Genomic DNA, 21,526 nt, shown 5'->3' on the forward strand with positions numbered 1-21,526 from the left:
TTGAAAGAATACTGAGATGGTCCGACACTGACACAGTAGCCGTTATCCAGGTAATTAATAATGAGAGGAAGGAAACCGAGGAGATGGGAGAACAAAACAAAGGTGCAGGAATTGAGTGGAGACCATATTACTAAGCATTTACCTGAAAACTTGTTCCTGCCCCTCTGATCTTAAATTGTTCCAGAATCACTGAATCCATCTTTATTGGTCAATCATTTCAGCATGTTCTGGTTGACCCTTCCCTTGTGCCTCAGCCCCAGTTGCCACTGTCAAGCCCTTCACAATTTTCATGTAGCATATCTCAGTCTTTTTGCTTGTACATTCATTGTTTCCGAATGATATCTAATAACATGCTTCCAGGTTAGTTTTTATCTTTATCAGGTAATGCTGTAACACTAATATTAGCCTGTTCTATATAGAACTTTCAATCTCACTTCTGCCATTCCTGGGCACTGTAAAGGGCAGGTGTTACTACTAGCCAATTGGATGGTATTAATGTTACCAACCTCAGAAGGACTGAAGACCTTAGTGGGATTCAGAATAGTGACCTACATGAAATTCTGGATATCATTTCCAAATGTTTACCCACTGAGACATTCTCCCAGCATTAAAATAAATGCACAATGAAAAAGTTTCTGAAGTTGGGGGAGATCTGAGAAACACAATTACAGAGGATGGTATCTTTCAACTGAGGAAAGGGATTGAGCCTATCCGTCTATCCGTTTGACAGTTTGAGAATACTTCTTTGAGGTTATAGGTTTAATGGTTCAGAGATAGTTACATGTTTCCTACACAAACGACGTTGGCTGAAGTAGGCCATCGACCACTTGCATTAAAATACTTATTGCCATTGAAATTCAGGCTTCCGGAAATTGTATGTTGAAATAAAGAAATCTGCATCATTTAAAGAAAACAAAGCCCATGAGCTTATCCCACATAAACAGTGTCCTTAAACTACATATTTTACTTTGTGTCCATTTTCCCCATTACTTTGTCCCTGTTAATTTTGTTATAAATTATTTTTTGCTATCTCAGCTGTACGTGCGCTCCTTGACTTTCACATCCTATACATTTTTTTATTGTTTGTCTTTATCTGTGCTTTATTTTGTCTCTGTTTTATCTGTTTTAGTGTTATTTTGAATAGTTTTACTGTTCTACCTAAAAATCACCATATGCATATATGGTTAACATAGTGGAGTTTCATGATGCTGACATGCACACCACATCCCACTGAAAATCGACAGGCCTCTTCTATTTTCACAGGTGTTGACAGTAATTTCTATGAACAGCCAAATCACTGCTTTATTTGGAGCTGATAATACACCAGCAGAAGTTAGCCAACACTGGGAGGCCGAACACATCAACCCAGAAATCAAATGACAATAGAGGTCTGTGCTCATATGACAAGCCTGCGCAGCCTAACCAGGAATAGAAGAATATAGACTTGAATTGAATATTGTGGGTCAGATCACCTGTGGTCGCAGACTTACTTTGAGCCAACCCATCACTATGCTAGTATTGTCCACTCATCTCTTGGGTGCTATTGAAAGTGGTGGACGTTGCACTACATAAAAACCGTGTAACATTACTTCTATATCATTGAGGAATATTACTTGTGATATATATGCCAGAATCAGTAACTTTTGACACATATCTCAGCCTTTGGATCATCTTCCAGGCAGTCTTCTGAGTTTGGTTTGTTTCTCCTGGCTTCATACTTGAGTAGCCTCCCTCTAGCTGTTGTTTTCCTGAAGAATGCACACAATCATCTGGATTGGAACTTGTCAATGTCTTCTACAATAACTTCACTCAACATGGTAGGAAGGTCTAGCTTGTTTTTCTAAACTTCTTAGCAAGAAGCATATTTGGGACGAGGTCAGAAGTAAAGTTTTGAGTTCATAGAGGCTAAAATTGACCTCTTAAATCGTTGTAATTTTCTCTGAGTTTTTTTAAACCTTTTTTGATAAATGTGTAAATGTGTCTATTTCTGGCTAACAATTGTTCCTTCGTTCGTATAATTGATTCTTGCATATGTCAGACCTTATGGGTGCTGAAATTAAGGATATACGGTTGGCTAATTTCATGTTTTTTTATTTTTTACCTATAACACCTTTTAAGAAATTATTTTTCAAAATCATTTTTACTTTTTATGTTTTGGTATTAAAGAGTTTGCATCTGTGTGTGACCTAAACTCAAGCCTCATACTTCCATTTGAAATCTATTGTGTTAGATATTGATTGTGTCCATTCTCCCGTGGTTATGATAGATTCATTAGAATTACTTAGTAAAATAATACCTTCAGTCAGTCAGTGCGATCAAGAGAAGCAATTATTCTTCTCTACAATGGTGTGTTTTCTATTCTATATGGAAGAACAGTCTCCAGGAATGAACAGAAATGATTTTGGCTGTATATGTATCGTGAAGGAGCAAAAATGACATATGTCTTTATAAATTATGTTCTATTTTCACAATACATTAGGATCATGCCAACCTAAAATGTTTACATTATTGCATTGCAAACATTCACAAACGTCTAGTCAAGGAGAATGTTTTCAGCTCTACTTCCTGATAGAACCTGTCTTGTTGGTGTCATTTTATTCATCAATACTTACTGCTGCTGAACTTTCATATTATTAATTTGCCTTTTCTATGCTTTTCAAATGGGCAATCGTTCTAGAAAATGTACATTCATGACTGGAGTTTTCACCTCTAATATCTAGTTTCATTGGGGTATTGTATATTATTAAGCCTTAAGCAGGGTTTGTCATACTGATCATATTATACTACTTTTTTTTCAGGCCTCGTATGTAACAAATGAAGACTATTTGAGATTAACTGGAGAATTGATAACTCTAGTTGGAGCTGTCATAATACTATTCTGTGAGGTAAATATGTGATTAAAAGAATATAATTATTGAAGGAACAAAGCTGCATTTGACACTGTCAGAAATCTTTCACACTGATATTTCACAAAATATTTTATTGGTTTTCAGATTCCCCATCTCATCAAAATTGGACCAAGACACTACATCGGACATATATCTGTAGGAGGACCATTTTCTTTACTAATGTACGGTAAATGCTCAGCTCATTCAAATGTCATTTTTTGTATAAACAAAAAACATGTTTTCAAAGCTGGATGCTGAGTTGCAAAATACCACAGATGAGTAACAGAAGCTTGACCCTCTTGGGCTGTCACAATTTGGGGCATGTTCCCCATTGGTGCAGAGTAATGGGGTGTTTTGAATCTAACAGAATGTTTAAATATTTGATTTTGAAAGGATCCTAGAGTAGGCTGCACTGCGCCTCCTTACTCCTATTGAGTCTTGTTAGAAATTGGGTCTTTGGTTGACAGTCAGGTTACCCCCTGTTCAAGCAAGGACCCTCACTCTAGTCAGGGTAAAAGAGAATCACCCTCAGCTAACCCCTGCTTACTCCCTTGGTAGCTTGGCAGAGCAGTAGGCTTAACCTCAGAGTGCTAGGTGTAAAGTATTTGTACCAACACACACAGTAACTTAATGAAAACACTACAAAATGACACAACACCAGTTTAGAAAAATAGGAAATATTTATCTAAACAAAAGAAGACCAAAACGACAAAAATCCGACATACACAAGTCAAGTTATGAATTTTTAAAGATTAAACTCAAAAATAGAGCTTAGAAACAAAAATGCTTCGATGAGATGTTAACACAGCGTCGAGACGGAGTCGTTCCCAACAAGCCGACACCAGCGGCGCCGGACACGGAGTCGTGTAGACCCCCAAGTACAGTACCTTTGGTGAAGAGTGAAAACAAGCCGATGCGCGAAGTCGGGAATCGCGGCGTCTGTGCGAAACGTTGAATCCGTGCACTTCGAGCGGCATCGGTCACGACTTGGTGCGGTGACTTCCACTGAGTCGCGGACTTCAGAAGGGCTGCTGTGGCGTCGGGCCTGCGAAGAGCGTCGCGATCCAGCGAAGGTCACGGCATCAGGTGCAGGCGGCGTTACCGGATTCAGCAGCGGCGTCGGTCCGAGGTCATCCGAAGTGGATTCCACCAGCTTTCCTTTCAAGGGCCCAGGGACTGGATAGGGCACCACTTGTCAGAGCAGGAGTCTCTCCAGAGACTCCAGGTGCTGGCAGAGAGAAGTCTTTGCTGTCCCTGAGACTTCAAACAACAGGAGGCAAGCTCTAAATCAAGCCCTTGGAGATTTCTTCACAAGATGGAAGGCACACAAAGTCCAGTCTTTGCCCTCTTACTCTGGCAGAAGCAGCACTGCAGGAAAGCTCCACAAAGCACAGTCACAGGCAGGGCAGCACTCCTTCCTCAGCTATCAGCTCTTCTCCAGGCAGAGGTTCCTCTTGGTTCCAGAAGTGTTTCTAAAGTCTGTAGATTTGGGTGCCCTTCTTATACCCATTTTAGTCTTTGAAGTCACCTTTCTTCAAAGGGGACTCACACCTACTTGTGAAATCCTGCCTTGCCCAGGCAAGGCCTCAGACACACACCAGGGGGTTGGAGTCTGCATTGTCAGAGGCAGGCACAGTCCTTCCAGATGAGAGTGACCACTCCACCTCTCCCTCCTAGCAGAGATGGCTAATCAGGAAATGCAGGTTACACCCCAGCTCCCTTTGTGTCACTGTCTAGTGTGAGGTGAAACACAACCCAACTGTCAAACTGACCCAGACAGGGAATCCACAAACAAGCAGAGCCACAGAATGGTTTAAGCAAGGAAATGCTCACTTTCTAAAAGTGGCATTTTCAAACGCACAATCTTAAAATCAACTTTACTAAAAGATGTATTTTTAAATTGTGAGTTCAGGGACCCCAAACTCCACATGTCCATCTACTCTCTAGGGGAATCTACACTTTAATCATATTTAAAGGTAGCCCCCATATTATCCTATGAGAGAGACAGGCCTTGCAACAGTGAAAAACGAAGTTGGCAGTTTTTCACTGTCAGGACATATAAACCACATTACTATATGTCCTACCTTATCCATACACTGCACCCTGCCCTTGGGGCTACCTAGCACCTACCTTAGGGGTGCCTTACATGTAAGAAAAGGGAAGGTTTAGGCCTGGCAAGTGGGTACACTTGCCAAGTCGAATTTACAGTGTAAAAATACACACACAGACACTGCAGTGGCAGGTCTGAGACATGATTACAGAGCTACTTATGTGGGTGGCACAATCAGTGCTGCAGGCCCACTAGTAGCATTTGATTTACAGGCCCTGACACCTCTAGTGCACCTTACTAGGGACTTACTAGTAAATCAAATATGCCTATCATGGATAAACCAATTACATACAATTTACACGGAGAGCAAATGCACTTTGGCACTGGTTAGCAGTGGTAAAGTGCTCAGAGTTGAAAAGCCAACAGCAACAGGTCAGAAAAAAATAGGAGGCAGGAGGCAAAAAGACTGGGGATGACCCTGCATAAGCAAAAGTCCAACACGACCCCCTACCAGCCTAAAGCCAGGGGAGAACAATCAATACGTTGATGTACTTCCCTGATTGGGGCGATAGAACAAGGACCCAGGCCCACAACAACAGGGGCATGTTCCAGTTCTACGCCTTCCTGACTCCAGTTGGATCCCTCTGTCCATACTCTCAGGGCCCACTAAGCTAACCCATGGGGAACCCTTCTCCACATCTGCAGACACCATCTGCACAGCACCTAACTTTACTTTGCTCACAGATGTATCCCAATGGGCAGATAGTACCACCAGGGCCAACACAGTGGTGTTGCCCACTCCACCCCCGGGGTGTGACTCTCGTCCCCTCCCTAGGGGCAACTCTGTCCACCAGGACAGCAAGCCACGGTGGCCCCGGACAACTGTCAGGGATGAGAGCCCGACCTCAGGCCTCTCCAACCACTGTGACTGCGGAAAGTGGGGGGCGGTAGCCCCAGGTGTCTGGCACCCTTTGACCACTCTCTCTTCCACCAGGTCAGGGATGACAACCTGACCCTGGTCCTCCCCTCTGGGGCTCTGTACCCTCCCTGCAGAAGCGGCACCCCCAGAGTTAAAAACTGTCAGGGTGCTTGTAGAAGCAGTCCTGCACAATTTTTCCACCAGTGCAGGGCTGTTAACATGCAACTGGTCTGCCAACCTTGGGTCTGTACCTTCAGGTAGGACCAGGGCCAGGGGTGAGGCTTCCCTCCCCCTGCCCTCCCTTCTGGGGTCCTGCACACCCCAACTAGGAGTGGCCCCCCTCAGAAGACAACATGGGATGGGCACTGTTAGCAGTAGCCCCTTCCCCCAGGTCAGGGGACACACCCTGAACCTGATCCTCAAGTCCAGTGTCTGTACCCACAGACTGGACCACCCCCTGGCAACCCCAGACTTTCTGGGGGGCATACCTACCCCCCACCAGGTCAGAGTTTACCCTCTGAACCTGGTCATCCAACCCAGAGTCATCACCCTGCAGTTGAACCATTGCCTGGCACACCAGGACTTCCAGGGGGGCACACTTACCCCCCTCAAGGGACACACTGTCCCCAAGGGCCACACAAGAGTCGGGCTGGTGCAGGTCCCCTGACTTCTGCCCATCTGACAGAGTCTGGATTCCCCCCAACCCAGAAATGGTCTCACCAAGGTCATTCCTGGGGGGCCCTGCTCTCAGAGCTGACCCCTCCAGGTTCTCCACTGGGGTCTGCAACCCCCTCTCAACCCTCTGTCTGGACTTCTGCACCCCCTCACTAGGAGTGGTACTGCCAGACACCTGACCTGGTGGGACGCTGGCTACAGCTGCCCCCCCAAGTTCTCCTGACACTGTGGGGTCTCCCTCAACAGATGGCCCTATGGTACAGGCTAGGCTTCCCTCCTGGTGTTCCCTCATGGAACCCTCCAGGACCTGGGACCGGATCTTGGGCACCTTGGGCCTCAACCCATCCCCATTCCCTCTCCTCTGAGACTGGACATGGGGTCCCTCACCCATCCCACTACACTGGGACCTACCTGGGACACTACAATCCTTCCCTACCTCACCTGGTTGGGAACTACCTAGACCACTCCTCTCAGGAGCACCCCCAAATGCCTCTTCAGACTCTCTGGTACTCACCAAGAGGTCTGCCTCCATTGTAAGCTCCCTGGGGTCAGAGAACTCACACTCCACCTGGTGTTGGCGTAGCTCTGGAAAATAAGGACTAGCCATATGTTCTCCAGCAATTACATCACTCAGCCCCTCACAGGAATGAACCAAAGTACCCTTCACCCAACCATCCAGTGACTCTGCTTTGAAAAAGCACCCCACATCACCCTCCTGAGACTGGTGAGACAGTACCTGACTGTCTCTGACACTCAACCCACACTCTTCTGGGATGTCTTCACACTCCATAACCAGGACTTCTACCTGGGGGGAACCCCGCTCCCTGTCACTCTCACCTAGAGTCAGTAGAGTGTCCCTCCCACCAGTAGGAATATGACTCCCCATGCCAGTTCCCCAATCCACCTCAGGGACCCTGTGCATCACTGGAGCTACCTCATACCCCTGAACCTCCTGGCGTGTGTTAACTCCCTCCTTCAAGTAGGGCACCACATCTCTGGGCATGTGCACTTCTTCAGCAGCACTGGATATAAAATTGTTGCTGCCACCATTCCAGCTGGACTCAGCCCTTATGACTTCCAGCTCCTTCATTTTGAGCTCATAAGCCCAAATCCTCTTTTTGATCTCTAAGTCCCTCCTCCTTTCTTCCAACCCCTTCTCCCTATGCATCCTCAACTCCTTGAACTTCAACAGGCGAGCCCTCTCTGCCTGTCTGTCCTGTAACTCTTCAGGAGACAGACCCTTGGGTGACACCCTGCTACCCTCCTGGGGACCCTCCCCCCAGGCATAACAGGTACCTCCACTACACCACTGTGTATCCTCTGCACTTCCCCACCCACATCCTCCTCCTCTGTGTGCCCTCCAGCCTCCTTGACTGTCACCCAGGCCCTCTGTGCCTTTTGCTGCTCCCCCTCCCTGGTGGAGCTCTCAGTGGGACAGTCAAGATCTTTAAGGAACTGTTTCAATTGAGCAACTGAGTACTCCTTCAGTTTCTCTATTTCAAACACAGCTCCAGCTGTTGCATCTCCAGAATGAGACATGATGGTCACAAGTGCAAAGTTCCAAAGGCAGAAAATAAGTTCCCAATGAAGTAAAAAGAATCCGTCAAGGGATCAGCAAAATCATGGAAGTAGAACAAAAAGGAGTCCTTAAGAGAAAAAGCGAAAGATCACCAAACAAGTAGTATGTGGTCACGTAGTGGTCTGACCTCAAACAGTAGTGTACACTTAATCACTGTATGTCAAGTACAAATACAAGTCCAAATCCCAACCGCTGATCACCAATGTTAGAAATTGGGTCTTTGGTTGACAGTCAGGTTACCCCCTGTTCAAGCAAGGACCCTCACTCTAGTCAGGGTAAAAGAGAATCACCCTCAGCTAACCCCTGCTTACCCCCTTGGTAGCTTGGCAGAGCAGTAGGCTTAACCTCAGAGTGCTAGGTGTAAAGTATTTGTACCAACACACACAGTAACTTAATGAAAACGCTACAAAATGACACAACACCAGTTTAGAAAAATAGGAAATATTTATCTAAACAAAACAAGAATAAAACGACAAAAATCCGACATACACAAGTCAAGTTATGAATTTTTAAAGATTAAACTCAAAAATAGCGCTTAGAAACAAAAATGCTTCGATGAGATGTTAACACGGCGTCGTGACGGAGTCGTTCCCAACAAGCCGACACCAGCGGCGCCGGACACGGAGTCGTGTAGACCCCCAAGTACAGTACCTTTGGTGAAGAGTGAAAACAAGCTGATGCGTGAAGTCGGGAATTGCGGCGTCTGTGCGAAACGTTGAATCCGTGCACTTCGAGCGGCATCGGTCACGACGTGGTGCGGCGACTTCCACGGAGTCGCGGACTTCAGCAGGGCTGCTGCGGCGTCGGGCCTGCGAAGAGCGTCGCGTTCCAGCGAAGGTCACGGCGTCAGGTGCAGGCGGCGTTACCGGATTCAGCAGCGCCGTCGGTCCGAAGTCGTCCGAAGTCGATTTCCTTGGATTCCACCAGCTTTCCTTTCAAGGGCCCAGGGACTGGATAGGGCACCACTTATCAGAGCAGGAGTCTCTCCAGAGACTCCAGGTGCTGGCAGAGAGAAGTCTTTGCTGTCCCTGAGACTTCAAACAACAGGAGGCAAGCTCTAAATCAAGCCCTTGGAGATTTCTTCACAAGATGGAAGGCACACAAAGTCCAGTCTTTGCCCTCTGGCAGAAGCAGCACTGCAGGAAAGCTCCACAAAGCACAGTCACAGGCAGGGCAGCACTTCTTCCTCAGCTATCAGCTCTTCTCCAGGCAGAGGTTCCTCTTGGTTCCAGAAGTGTTTCTAAAGTCTGTAGATTTGGGTGCCCTTCTTATACCCATTTTAGTCTTTGAAGTCACCTTTCTTCAAAGGGGACTCACACCTACTTGTGAAATCCTGCCTTGCCCAGGCAAGGCCTCAGACACACACCAGGGTGTTGGAGTCTGCATTGTCAGAGGCAGGCACAGTCCTTTCAGATGAGAGTGACCACTCCACCCCTCCCTCCTAGCAGAGATGGCTAATCAGGAAATGCAGGTTACACCCCAGCTCCCTTTGTGTCACTGTCTGGTGCGAGGTGAAAAACAACCCAAATGTCAAACTGACCCAGACAGGGAATCCACAAACACGGCAGAGTCACAGAATGGTTTAAGCAAGAAAAATACTCACTTTCTAAAAGTGGCATTTTCAAACGCACAATCTTAAAATCAACTTTACTAAAAGATGTATTTTTAAATTGTGAGTTCAGGGACCCCAAACTCCACATGTCCATCTACTCTCTAGGGGAATCTACACTTTAATCATACTTAAAGGTAGCCCCCATATTATCCTATGAGAGAGACAGGCCTTGCAACAGTGAAAAACGAAGTTGGCAGTTTTTCACTGTCAGGACATATAAACCACATTACTATATGTCCTACCTTATCCATACACTGCACCCTGCCCTTGGGGCTACCTAGCGCCTACCTTAGGGGTGCCTTACATGTAAGAAAAGGGAAGGTTTAGGCCTGGCAAGTGGGTACACTTGCCAAGTCGAATTTACAGTGTAAAAATACACACACAGACACTGCAGTGGCAGGTCTCAGACATGATTACAGAGCTACTTATGTGGGTGGCACAACCAGTGCTGCAGGCCCACTAGTAGCATTTGATTTACAGGCCCTGGCACCTCTAGTGCACCTTACTAGGGACTTACTAGTAAATCAAATATGCCAATCATGGATAAACCAATTACATACAATTTACACGGATAGCATATGCACTTTGGCACTGGTTAGCAGTGGTAAAGTGCTCAGAGTTAAAAAGCCAACAGCAACAGGTCAGGAAAAAATAGGAGGCAGGAGGCAAAAAGACTGGGGATGACCCTGCATAAGCAAAAGTCCAACAAGTCTGTTAAGTCATTCTTTGATAATGTTTTTGACAGAATCTCTATCAGGTAATGGTGTTGTATTATAATTAGAGTTTTCTGTCTGTCTTCTGCAGCTGATAGAATTATCTTAAACCATCCTTCCCCTAAGATTAAAACATGAGGGGAAACACATGAAGGTGGTGGTCCAAAATAAAAGAAAACCTCTCAAAAAAAGAGAGCAGTTCTTTATGATACAATTATTAAAATACAGGATGATGACCTGACAGCCTGCAAAAGTCCATCCAAGAGATCATCTTGGGCCATTTGGTAACTGTATGCACCATTCTTGGTATACAAAGATAACTAGGATGTGTGATTCTTAAACCTCACACATTCAAAATGTAAACAAGCATAATAAGAATGAAATGACAGCATCTTAAATCACTTTGCAGATAAATAAAAATGATGGGTTCCATCCTGATGACTAATATTCCTGTAGATCCCCCAAAGTGCCTCCTATACTAGCAAGGCTTTAAATGTATTTACCTCTATGGAGATTAAGGTTTACGTCTATAAAATTCCAGTTATGGGCTCTGAATTGTCTTACAATGCCGCCAAAGGATGGCTCCTTCATCTATTCGCATTAGCACTAGACTGCACTGTGCATTTTATTTAGGGACAGTGAGATTAAGCAATTTCCTAAAATCACAGGATGTTGAGCCAACGCCAAACTCAAACCTAGGTTTGAAGTTAGCAACTCTGGCCATTACAGTGTCCTCTTAAGAACTTTTGGGGCCCTGGGAAAGAAATAATTTGGTAACCTCTGTTCTTAACAAGTTTCAGTTTTTTCATCTAAGTTTTACTAATTCAAGCCCCTTGAAGAAAACTAATACTGAATTTCATGTTAACACCCCCAGGTGTACTTTGGAATGTGGGGGACATGGTAATTGCCCACTTTGTCCACACCAATCTCTACGCATCTGGTGGTACGTCACACTTTCATGCCTTCACACTCTTGTCCCATATTACACTTTTTAGTCTTCAATACAGGATCACCTTACTCTTCTGAATAAAAAATCATAACATTAAGAGTACTAAAATAATTTTCTTTTCCACAGTTGATTCAATTCTGTACGCAATTCAATCCAGTGAACAAACTCACTCTTCCTAAGTCCATCATGAGGCAAGAGCCATAATACAGTGTTCAGTTTGATTTTGTTAATGTTCTTCAAACATCACAATCCAGCCAAGCCATCTTGTTCCATCCTGGATGGACTTCATTAGGGTTAATCACATCTTGAGTGTTTTCTTATCTGAAATCATAAATCCTCCCGTCAATACATCAGTAGTTTAATTTATACTCCTTTCTAGAGACTCCTGCAAAATAGAGACATAGCGCCACCCTACTCTTCAGCCCAGTGTCCTAGATAACTTTAAGCGAGCACTACTTCTAAACCTATGTGTGTGCTCTGCTTTTTCACTCTTATCCTCCTTTTCAGTTAAATTGGACATCTAAATAATCATAGCACATGTACAAAACTAAATGCTATTTTTATGTCTCTAAATGCATTACCCTCATGCTCTTCTCTATATACATTTAACTTACCAGGTTCCATCATAACCAGGATTTAGCCAATAGTTCCTACCACATTGGTGCATCCTGCCTGAAGAAGCAGTATAATCCCATATTCCCCAGTCCATCCTTCAATAACGGTTGAGCATCAGCTAGCCATAAGTTTTGAAAAGTACCTTAATGAAATATAGAGCCTGGGTGATGGCTGACGTATCTTTTGCCCTTTTTTTGGACTGGGACAATGGTTCACCCCACACATGGGATCAGTTACTGAGTTGGAGGTTGAGTGCAGGACTGCATTTGCTAATCTTAAGATCTTAGTTCTCCTGTATACATGTAACCTACATGAGGCTGATTTTACTCCCGCACTAACTCACACAAACCACTTTGAATCATAACACTTAAAATGTTGTTCTAACCACGCACACCTAAATACCAACAAAACAGTGCACACTATCAATCAGTGGCTCCTTCAGTTCAATTGACGGACTTCCTAGATATGCATGAACGCTCTCCCAGGTAAAGAGTGTGCCACTATGATATAAAAATGTTCTTTGGTGCTATACAAATGTGAATGACACAACTCAGATGTTTTTGCATTATTCTGTGGCTTGTTTCTGCAACCACTTTACCAAGACCGGAATTCACTCGGCACTCTCTCTCTCTTTCCCCTTTCAATTGGTGGGTACCCACTGTGTGAGACACTTTCTGGTGTTACTGCCCCCTTCTAAAGCTCAGACATGTATTACTGGTAGTCCCTGAGCTGGCTCTTCTTTGAATTCACCAGCTAGATGTTTGAGACATTACTGTACTCTGACTACCTTGGAGCCTTGCAATTTCTTGAGACCAGCACTGTCAATCCAGACCTTATACTTTTCTGAAGGCCATGGCAGCGGACGTGGGCTTCTGTTGGGGAGCTGTACCAGCCACTAACAGAAGTTCTACAGCAACAAAAAACAGACAGCATTATTTATCAATGCACAGCAGGATCCCAGGGACCCTACGAGAGATACTGCAATATTTGTATTGCTATCAGTTAAACTAAGCAGCTGAGTCCTAAAAAGAAAATTATTTTTCCATTAATTACCCTGCCGTCACTGCCCTAATGTTGGTGAACCAGATTCCCTCCACCCTCTGCACGTGTGGTTTGCTTGCCACTTCTTTCTTTGAATAAAGGGTCTCCATTTGTGGGTATTTTCCATGCTTCATCTCCAAGCATGATTTCTCATCATGATTTAATGTATGTTGGAGGTGTACATTAAGTTGGCCCTAAACACTCCATTTGGGGTTTTCAGAGTCCAGAACCAATAATTTCCCCAGCTTCTCTAATGGTGAAGGCAATTTATTCTGTATAAACAGTCTTGCATAAACATTATTTTGTTAATTTAAAAAGGACAAAGGACAACATTTAGGCCCTCATTACGACTTTGGCGGTCAATTTAATTGACAGCCAAATCCAAACCCGGCAGATGACCGCCAGCAGTCAGCAGACCGCCATATTATGAGTGGTGGCTGCTCACCGCCATTTTTTAGGTGGAAAGCAGCCATCATTCGTTCCGGCGGTAGGCGGTGCAAAGGCTGTTCCCTCGCCGGCACCGCCACACCAGCATGACTCCAGCCGCTGTATTAGAAGCTGTAATACGGATCGGCGGTGTCCTGCTGGCGTGGTGGTGGTGAGGGAAGACCACCAGGACCCATCCCCTCCCGGACATCCTTCTCGTCTCAGAAGGTAAGTGGGCGTCTGAAAGGGAAGGAGGCCTGTATGTTTGGGTGTGTGTGTGTGTGTCTGCAGAGGGGGGTGGTGAATGCGCACCTGTATGCGAATGAATGTGAATGGGTGTGTGCATGTATGTGCGCGTATATGGTTGTGTCTGAGTGGATGCATGCAAGTGAGTGGGGGTGTCTGAGTGGATGTATGCGTATGCTGCATGTGTGTGCATGTGCATGCATGCTTGCATGAAGGGGGGTTCATGAGTGTGTGGATGGGTGGGGGGATGTGTGCATGTGTGCAGACATGTGTGGATGTGTGTGCCGGCAACAGGAATGGAGATTCCTGTCGCCGGGTGCGTGACCGCCAGGGTTTCCGTGACAGGGTGACTACCACAGAAAGTCTAGCGGTTTGAAACCTCGTAATCCAGACGGTGGCCTGAGGCCAGATTGGAGGAGGTCACCACCGGCTGCGGCGGTGCAACCACACCAGTTGGCCAAGCGGAGCTGTGGAGATTTGGCTTCAGCCAAACATCCACAACTCGTAATATAGTGGTCTTCACCACCAACTCCACGGCGGTCAGACCGCCACGCCGAGTCTGGCGGTCTCAAGACTGCCAGACTCATAATGAGGGCCTCAGATGTAAGATAGCCAAACCTCTATGGAAATTCAAGTAAAACTAGGAATCGCTGAAATATCATACATCTCAAGTCCCTTTATATTAGCTGCAGTTATATGCCAGTGTTGGAACAGAGACTTGGAATAAATAATTTATTTATTTGTTTCATTTAAATCTCCACTTTCTATTGGACCCTAGGCAACAAACCTTTAAGGTAAGTAAGAAGGGATGAGCTACAAATGAAAAACATCAAATATCCTCAATTTCACAATTACATTTTCTTTTTAAGAGTCCAGGATGAGAGCTTTGGATTCCATTTTAAATCTTTTTACTATATCATTAGTTCATCAATATCTTCATTAGTGAATCAATTAAAATCAATCCAAATTACAGAACGATGCATATAGTGTGTCCCATAAATATCTAATCCCTATTCTAATCTAGTTTCAGGAAAATATATCTCACTAAAACTCTTTAAGGGTCCTCGTCTCAGAAGTGAAAGCATATAATTTTTGTCAAACAGAGAATTTCATTAGTTTTGCAGTTTTGAGATCAAGCAGGATATACGCATCTTGGAATGAATCCATTACGTCAGCGAATAGAAAAAGCAAAAATAAATGTCAAAAGTATCTGCGTGAGAATTTGAAAAGAGTAAACCTGCGAGCAGGGTACGCCTATGAGAGCTTTCTAATAATAAGAATCGCACATCTGCCCTGTATTAGTCTGGAAACACTCTTTTATAATATTTTGCAAAGAAACAAGTTGCAAAGTATTTATAGATGATCTTGGGCTCCATCTCTTGGAGTATTTATCTGAACAGTAAAGCTTCCATGGATAAGGCAAAGAACATTCTAAATATGCAGTACATTTAAATATTTTCTAACCAGCAACGAAGCATTCAGGCTTCTTCCCATGGGTGAATAGCTACGGAATAAAGTACGGTTTAGTAGACACACAACATTTTTAAGATTATATAATTTCCACTTTCACAAATCTTCCTAGGAAAGATTTATGTATAAAGAAATAGTTTTAAAATTAATCTAACATTGTAGTAATACATTTTTATGGGTTAAATGGTCATGATACAAAGCACTAATATTCTCTCTAGTCATTTGTCCTCTAAGGCATTTAAATAATGAAATATACTTATGGACAAGACACAAGTCAAAACTAACAAAGGGGAAAGAACAAGTAAAAAATAAAGAAACAAGAATTTGTCCTTGCTATTAGCTAAGCCAAGCACGTCATCTTGCTGGCCTCAAGTGCAAAACTCATGTTTAAATGCAGCGTTTGGTTTAGGCCTACAAAAGTCTTTCATGCAGGTTAATTAATATGATTTTAAAGCTTTACAGATTTGCTCTTAATTTCCCCCATCTGATGGTTTGGAACCATCACCAAATCTCATTCACAGTTGTATTCAGAGTTCTCTCTCATCGTCTGCTGAATCTCTCCTCTTTCTTTTCAGATTTTCCCTTTCTTTTAGTCTGTAATATTCTTTGTTAATATGCTCTCTTAATTCTAAATCTTTCTTCATTATCCTATTCATTTCTCTAATCTTCTTCTTTATTAACAGCATCTTTATTGTCTTGTAAATCGCTAGTGTAGATAGAAAGCAGACAATTACTGTTAATACAGTAACTAAGGTAGCATATTTAAGAAATTCCCTTAGTAAAGATTGTACTCTGCTTGTAGTTTCTAAAAGTTAGAAATCAAGCTATAAGTCAGAAATGTTCATTGCATATTCTCTAATCTTCTTATTCTCAACCAATACAGTTCTGTTAAATTGTCATGTACTGTTCTTGTTGGGATTTATTTGTACAAATAAACCAATTATTTTTTCTTGATAATGATTAGCATGATCAAGGTCCAGACATCCTCTAATTATTTCTTCTAATTCTATTTTTAATTTTGGGATGTTTAATGGTCTTTCTAGTTCTGAACCCAAACTAGCACTTGAACCTAAACTAGTATTCGGTCTCTGCATCTTTAACTTTTATACAATTCCTGGCAGCTTCTTCAAACCCTGGAGGAAAAATTCCATCTTCTAACAGATTCATTTCACCTGCTTTGTGTTGTGAAAACACTTTGTCTCCTTTCTCCTAATGTTTGAATAGTTTGAGGTGGTGTCCACACTACAGTCTGGGAAGTTTGTGAAGTCGGAACGTATCCGTTCACTGGTGCACCTCCAACAGCTCCTTCAGCTGCTGTATTTGGGGTGCAAGCATTCTGGGTAGGTACTGGCTGAGTTGTAATCATTCTGGTAATTTGTGCTGGAGTCATTATTACAGGAGCAGTAACCCCTGCAGACATAAAAGTTTGGGCAGTTCTTACCAGAGCATGAACATTTATTGAACAACAGGCTCTGTTTTAACAAGCTGTGCCGCAATCGTCTGGGTTATAACTGGCTGTGCTATTGTTGTTTGTTTCAACACTGGTTGTGTAGCAGCAGGTTGTATTGCTTGCAATTGTCTGGTAATCTGAGAAGCATTTGGATCAACAGGACTTGTGGCTACTGTTATATTATTTTCTACTGTTGTATCAACACTTGCCTCACCTTCCACATATGGTGGTGGACGTCCATCTTATAATTCTTCCAAAATGTAATCTCCCAAATCTGTGTCAGTTGCTGTTTTCCATTCAGCTCTTATTTCTTGTTCCTCTTTAATCTTTTTACTTTTAGGTTTCTTGTGTTTTTCTGACTGTTCATTTTTCTCTTTTGTCCTGGAAGGATATAATCTAGTTTTCTCTACTATGTATTTCTTACATCTCTACTTATGTTGATCCCAAACTTCATCTGTATATTTTAACATAGCACTTTTTGTTTATCTTTGATACCTGTTTCTATCCCTCTCTTGCATCTTCTCCTAAGTGCCTAAGGCTTCAAATTGTGTGGGCGTGGGAGGTGGCTTAATTTCACAAATATTTTCTTGTAATCGGTCTATAATCCTCAAATCAAATGACCCCAATTTAGGAAAACTCAATGGACCCTCTTTTTCAGTTATCTTGCACCATTGATGAAGCCGTACACAAGTATTCAACCGTTCCTCAATCATCATATGATATGCAGGAGTACCCTCTTCACACTCTCAAACAGCGATGGTCACATCACCTCTTATATTTATAATAGCTTTACACAATTACATTGTTTTGAATTAACTTCAATAACTGGCAAATAACAAAAATACAAAGCTTCAATGTTTTGATTCAGTTCCATATACATACCATTCAGAAAAGCCTTTCTTCCAATCTCAGTGCGGCTCAGTAATCCAATCAACCAATGACTGTGTGGCTTTCTACATAGCTCAGCCAATCTCTGCAAGCTGTTAACACCAACTGATTAATACCAGTGTGGCACAATATGACGCAACAACTGACTCTTTGCAGTGATCCACCCTCCTTTAAAATTTCTTCATACACACACAAAACCTATATACTACAACTCTCTGCAACATAAAATAATAGACTTTGTAGACTTCTTCTAAAGAAAATCATAGAACAATCTACAACCAGAATTTTAAGGTTTTTTCACCCTCCGACTTTTCACTCAAGAAGAGTTTTGCACTCATAATGATGACATTTTGACCATCAGGAAATCACCTAATTAATGTAGTTGGATGCTCACCCTTTTCCCTTCACCCCAAGCCTACATCAAATATCATAACATGTATCCTTGTAAAAAGAGAGTGTTTTATGATAATCAGGTATGTGACACAGTATATTTACCACATCAACTGTTACTCCCACATCTGTGGCTTTGAAATTCAATCAACCTGATCAAGATTTTTCTTGTTTGGTTTGGAACAAGGTGGTAACTTTACAGTAGTTGCTTTGTTTTGCATCACTGGTTGCCATAGAAACCTTGCAAGCTGTCCACCTCTGCCTGAGATAGCCTCATCTCTGGAGTGTAGCAGTTTTGACAGAATTCCTTGTGAAGTTTGTTGGTTCACACGGCTGCGAAGTTATAGCATCAAGTCCCATAAGAATGCAGTCTGTATCACCTAATATAGATACTATATTTTTTACGAATACTGAAATCACCCAGAACTTTTATTAATTCTGATGCTGTTTTGTGGTTTCCTTTTACTCTTGTAGCATCAGGAAACCTCAGAAGTTCTGTTGCACTTTATAACTAAAATATTATTAACCAAAAGGATATCGGCTCACATCACAGAACAACATTGCTTCACCTCACTTAACCAATGAATCATCTTATTTGTTAAAAAAGGACCTTATTTTCAAAGCTTCCCTTGGTCAAGGGCTACTAACCTGTAAATATAACTACAATGAAATCCCAGAGGTTTACAACGTCCTCTGCTGCATTCCCCATTCAAATTTTCTGTCTTTTTTCTATGTTATCTTCTCTTGCTTCTAATTAGCTTGCAGATAGATATGTTTGATCCTATCACTGTTCTGAGGCTTTTGCATCTTTGGAATGATAGCTACAGAGGATTCGTTGCTGATCCTTTCCTGCTCCATGCCCAGTGTGTTTGTATTTACATTTACATTTACATTGATAAATACCCTCTCCACTTCTGCATTGTGATCCACTAAGTTGAGTCCACTTTAATTACATTCAGGTCATGTTCCACCTGATGTAGCAGAACATTAATGCAGGTCATCAAGTCTCCAGGGACCAATTTGGGGTCCTTGAAAATTTGCCCCCTTTCTGTCTAATTCAATCCCTCAGAGCCTGAGAATATTGAATTATATGTTAAATTGTTAGAAAGAGGGACACACAAAAATGCCCAAGAACTTAGGCTGCCTGGAGTCCATAGCCAAATAGTAACAAAAGACAGCTCAAACAAGCAATATGAAAAGCCATTTCTTTTTGTAATTGGATCTAGATCTTTTTGCCTTATAACAATATTTTGCACAAGTAAAATAACTTAAAGAATACGTTTTAGGCAGGTAGACACAGGAGGTGGTAATGGGGATGAAGTCATGTGGGAAATATATGCTAGAGCAATAGATGGGGGGAGATGATGTATTTAAAGGCAGAGAGTATTGTGGGATAGGTAGGAAGATGTAGAATTAGAGAGGGTTGGGAATAGAGAGGCAGAGAAGCTGAACAAGAGGAAGGGGTGAGTGAAAGAGAAATACAAGGATCCCTTAGAATATTGTGGCCCTGGCCAATTTAACTGTGCCCATGCTTTAATTTTGCCCATGCTTTCAAAGGGCTCTGCTATTGCATGTAGCTGCTCTGAACAATGCAAATGACACATAGATATGTTCTCAAGATGAATCAAAAGCTCATTTGATCTAGCTCATTTATTGTAGATGACTACCCTCCCATACACATTTTGTAACACTAAAGATAATTTTTCTTAGAAAAGTGCTCACTATGACAGCTCATCAGACATAGGTGAATTTGATCTGTGGGTGAGGTGTAGAGAGGTTGCTATAATGTGAAGTGGAAGTCTTAAATAAAAACATTAAAAGTACAAAGAAAGTCTTCTACTTTTGGGACAGGATGTAGCCAACTCAAACCCATAACACTAAAACACCCACAGCACACACTCATAGAGTGCGTTGCTGCAGCTGAATGCTGTGATCTAAGCTCACACGTAGAAGAGGTTACAGCATTGATCAACATTATTAATCAGCTTGCATTAGGAAAGAGAATATTCAGTCTCACCCCGCATTCCCATACTCATGGAAGCATGTAAACATATACACGCAAAGGAAAATACCCAGACAGTACATCCAATAGTCCCCAATGTCTCCCTCTTGGCTTTGTTAATGCAGCCTGCATCATATGGCCCTACATCCAATTTAACACATGGTGAATGTCAAAGTTTGGAAGTAGTATGCAGATAAGACTGCTTTTGTAACTGTATACTGATCTGTGCTTTAAGATATTTGAGTGAGATTCAATGTGCCAGCTGTCTGTGAGGTGACTGTGTGCAACAATGTGCTGTGTTGCAGCAACTGTTAGTAAGGACTAGGGTATGCATATCTGTAGTGAACTCATTGACTGGGCGACATACACACTGAAATGTGGCCATATGGGTTTCTATAAAAAAATGCTGACATAGGTAATAGTGCAGTTGTATATTCACCTAAAAATCATTCATGATCTTGGTGTCTGGTTGCTAGTCTGTCATGTTATACACTATGTCAGAATACAATGGTACTGTGTAGCAGAGTGACAACTATGTAGAGTATTGCATTTTTTGTCATTTGGCATGGTTAGCTGCTAATACAATGATGCTTCTTGCTACCACAGTGCCCTCATTGCTTGTATGTCAGTGCCAGTAGTAAAATTGGACTCTTGTGTTTTAGGGAGTGCACATAAATAATAATAGACTCCAAAATGCCAAACAGGTCTAATCATAATCAACAGTTCCTTCTACGTCTATAAGACTGGATGTAGGGACAAAATGCCATGATGAAAAAAACAGCTCTGTTCAAAGGCAAACCAACTATTGATTGAGACCCTTAAGTCAAGACAGATGGCAATCCTGATTTTATTATAAGTTCCCAATCGGTGACAGTGATAAGAGCAATTAAGGTGCCTCTTGCTGTTCTACTAGTAAAGTTGGTTACCCTGGGGAACAGCCCTAGCTTACGTCCTTGACAGTAAGAATAAAAACATGAATGGTAAAACATAAGCCACTTTGCAGACATGGAGGTCAATGGGGGTGAATAAAAGAGAAAGGGCAATTATGATAGAGTAAAGACAGGCAAATAGCATATTTAATGAAAGCACACCAGCAATGCACATCACTAATGTGAAACCTTATACCTTTTATACACCAATACACACTGACAAACCTGTGTCAGCACTTTATACGTTTATCTATATCCTGCACATGCATCTGTAAATAAACCCTGTCATATTAGTCACTGCATTTGTCTTCAATTCACAGTGTACATTCTGGGGTGGTATTAGAAACTGAGTTACTGGTTGACTGGGGTATGAGCCCAAGTCAAGCAGCAACCACAACTCTAATCAGAGGAAGTCTCAGGCAAATCCTAAATAAATCTGTGCTTGCCGTCTGGAAGTTTGGCACAGAACAATCATACTTAACTTTGAAGCAATGTATGACGTATTTGTGCAACACTTCAAACAGTAAGACAGTGAAAATACCACACAAAAAGATCTCACACTAGGTTACAATAATAAAGCAAAATTTAAGAAATGAAACAAGACCAAAACGACTAAAATCCTATCAGCAGAACCAGATTTATGATTTTGTTAAAGAATAAAATGCAGTATAGCACCTAAAAGCA

At 42.5% G+C, this 21,526-nt stretch overlaps 1 protein-coding gene across 1 annotated transcript in view; it reads left to right on the forward strand.

The window, feature by feature from the left end:
• The window catches only part of LOC138265472 (transient receptor potential cation channel subfamily V member 6-like), a 223,294-nt gene that overhangs the window by 138,068 nt on the left and 63,700 nt on the right, over positions 1-21,526 (forward strand). Inside the window, exons 11-12 of the mRNA XM_069213212.1 lie at positions 2,799-2,885; positions 2,994-3,070. Coding sequence (XP_069069313.1) covers positions 2,799-2,885; positions 2,994-3,070 — 164 coding nt within the window. The remainder of the gene's footprint in view (positions 1-2,798; positions 2,886-2,993; positions 3,071-21,526) is intronic.

Source organism: Pleurodeles waltl, chromosome 11, assembly GCF_031143425.1.
Source record: "Pleurodeles waltl isolate 20211129_DDA chromosome 11, aPleWal1.hap1.20221129, whole genome shotgun sequence".
Lineage (NCBI taxonomy): Eukaryota > Metazoa > Chordata > Amphibia > Caudata > Salamandridae > Pleurodeles > Pleurodeles waltl.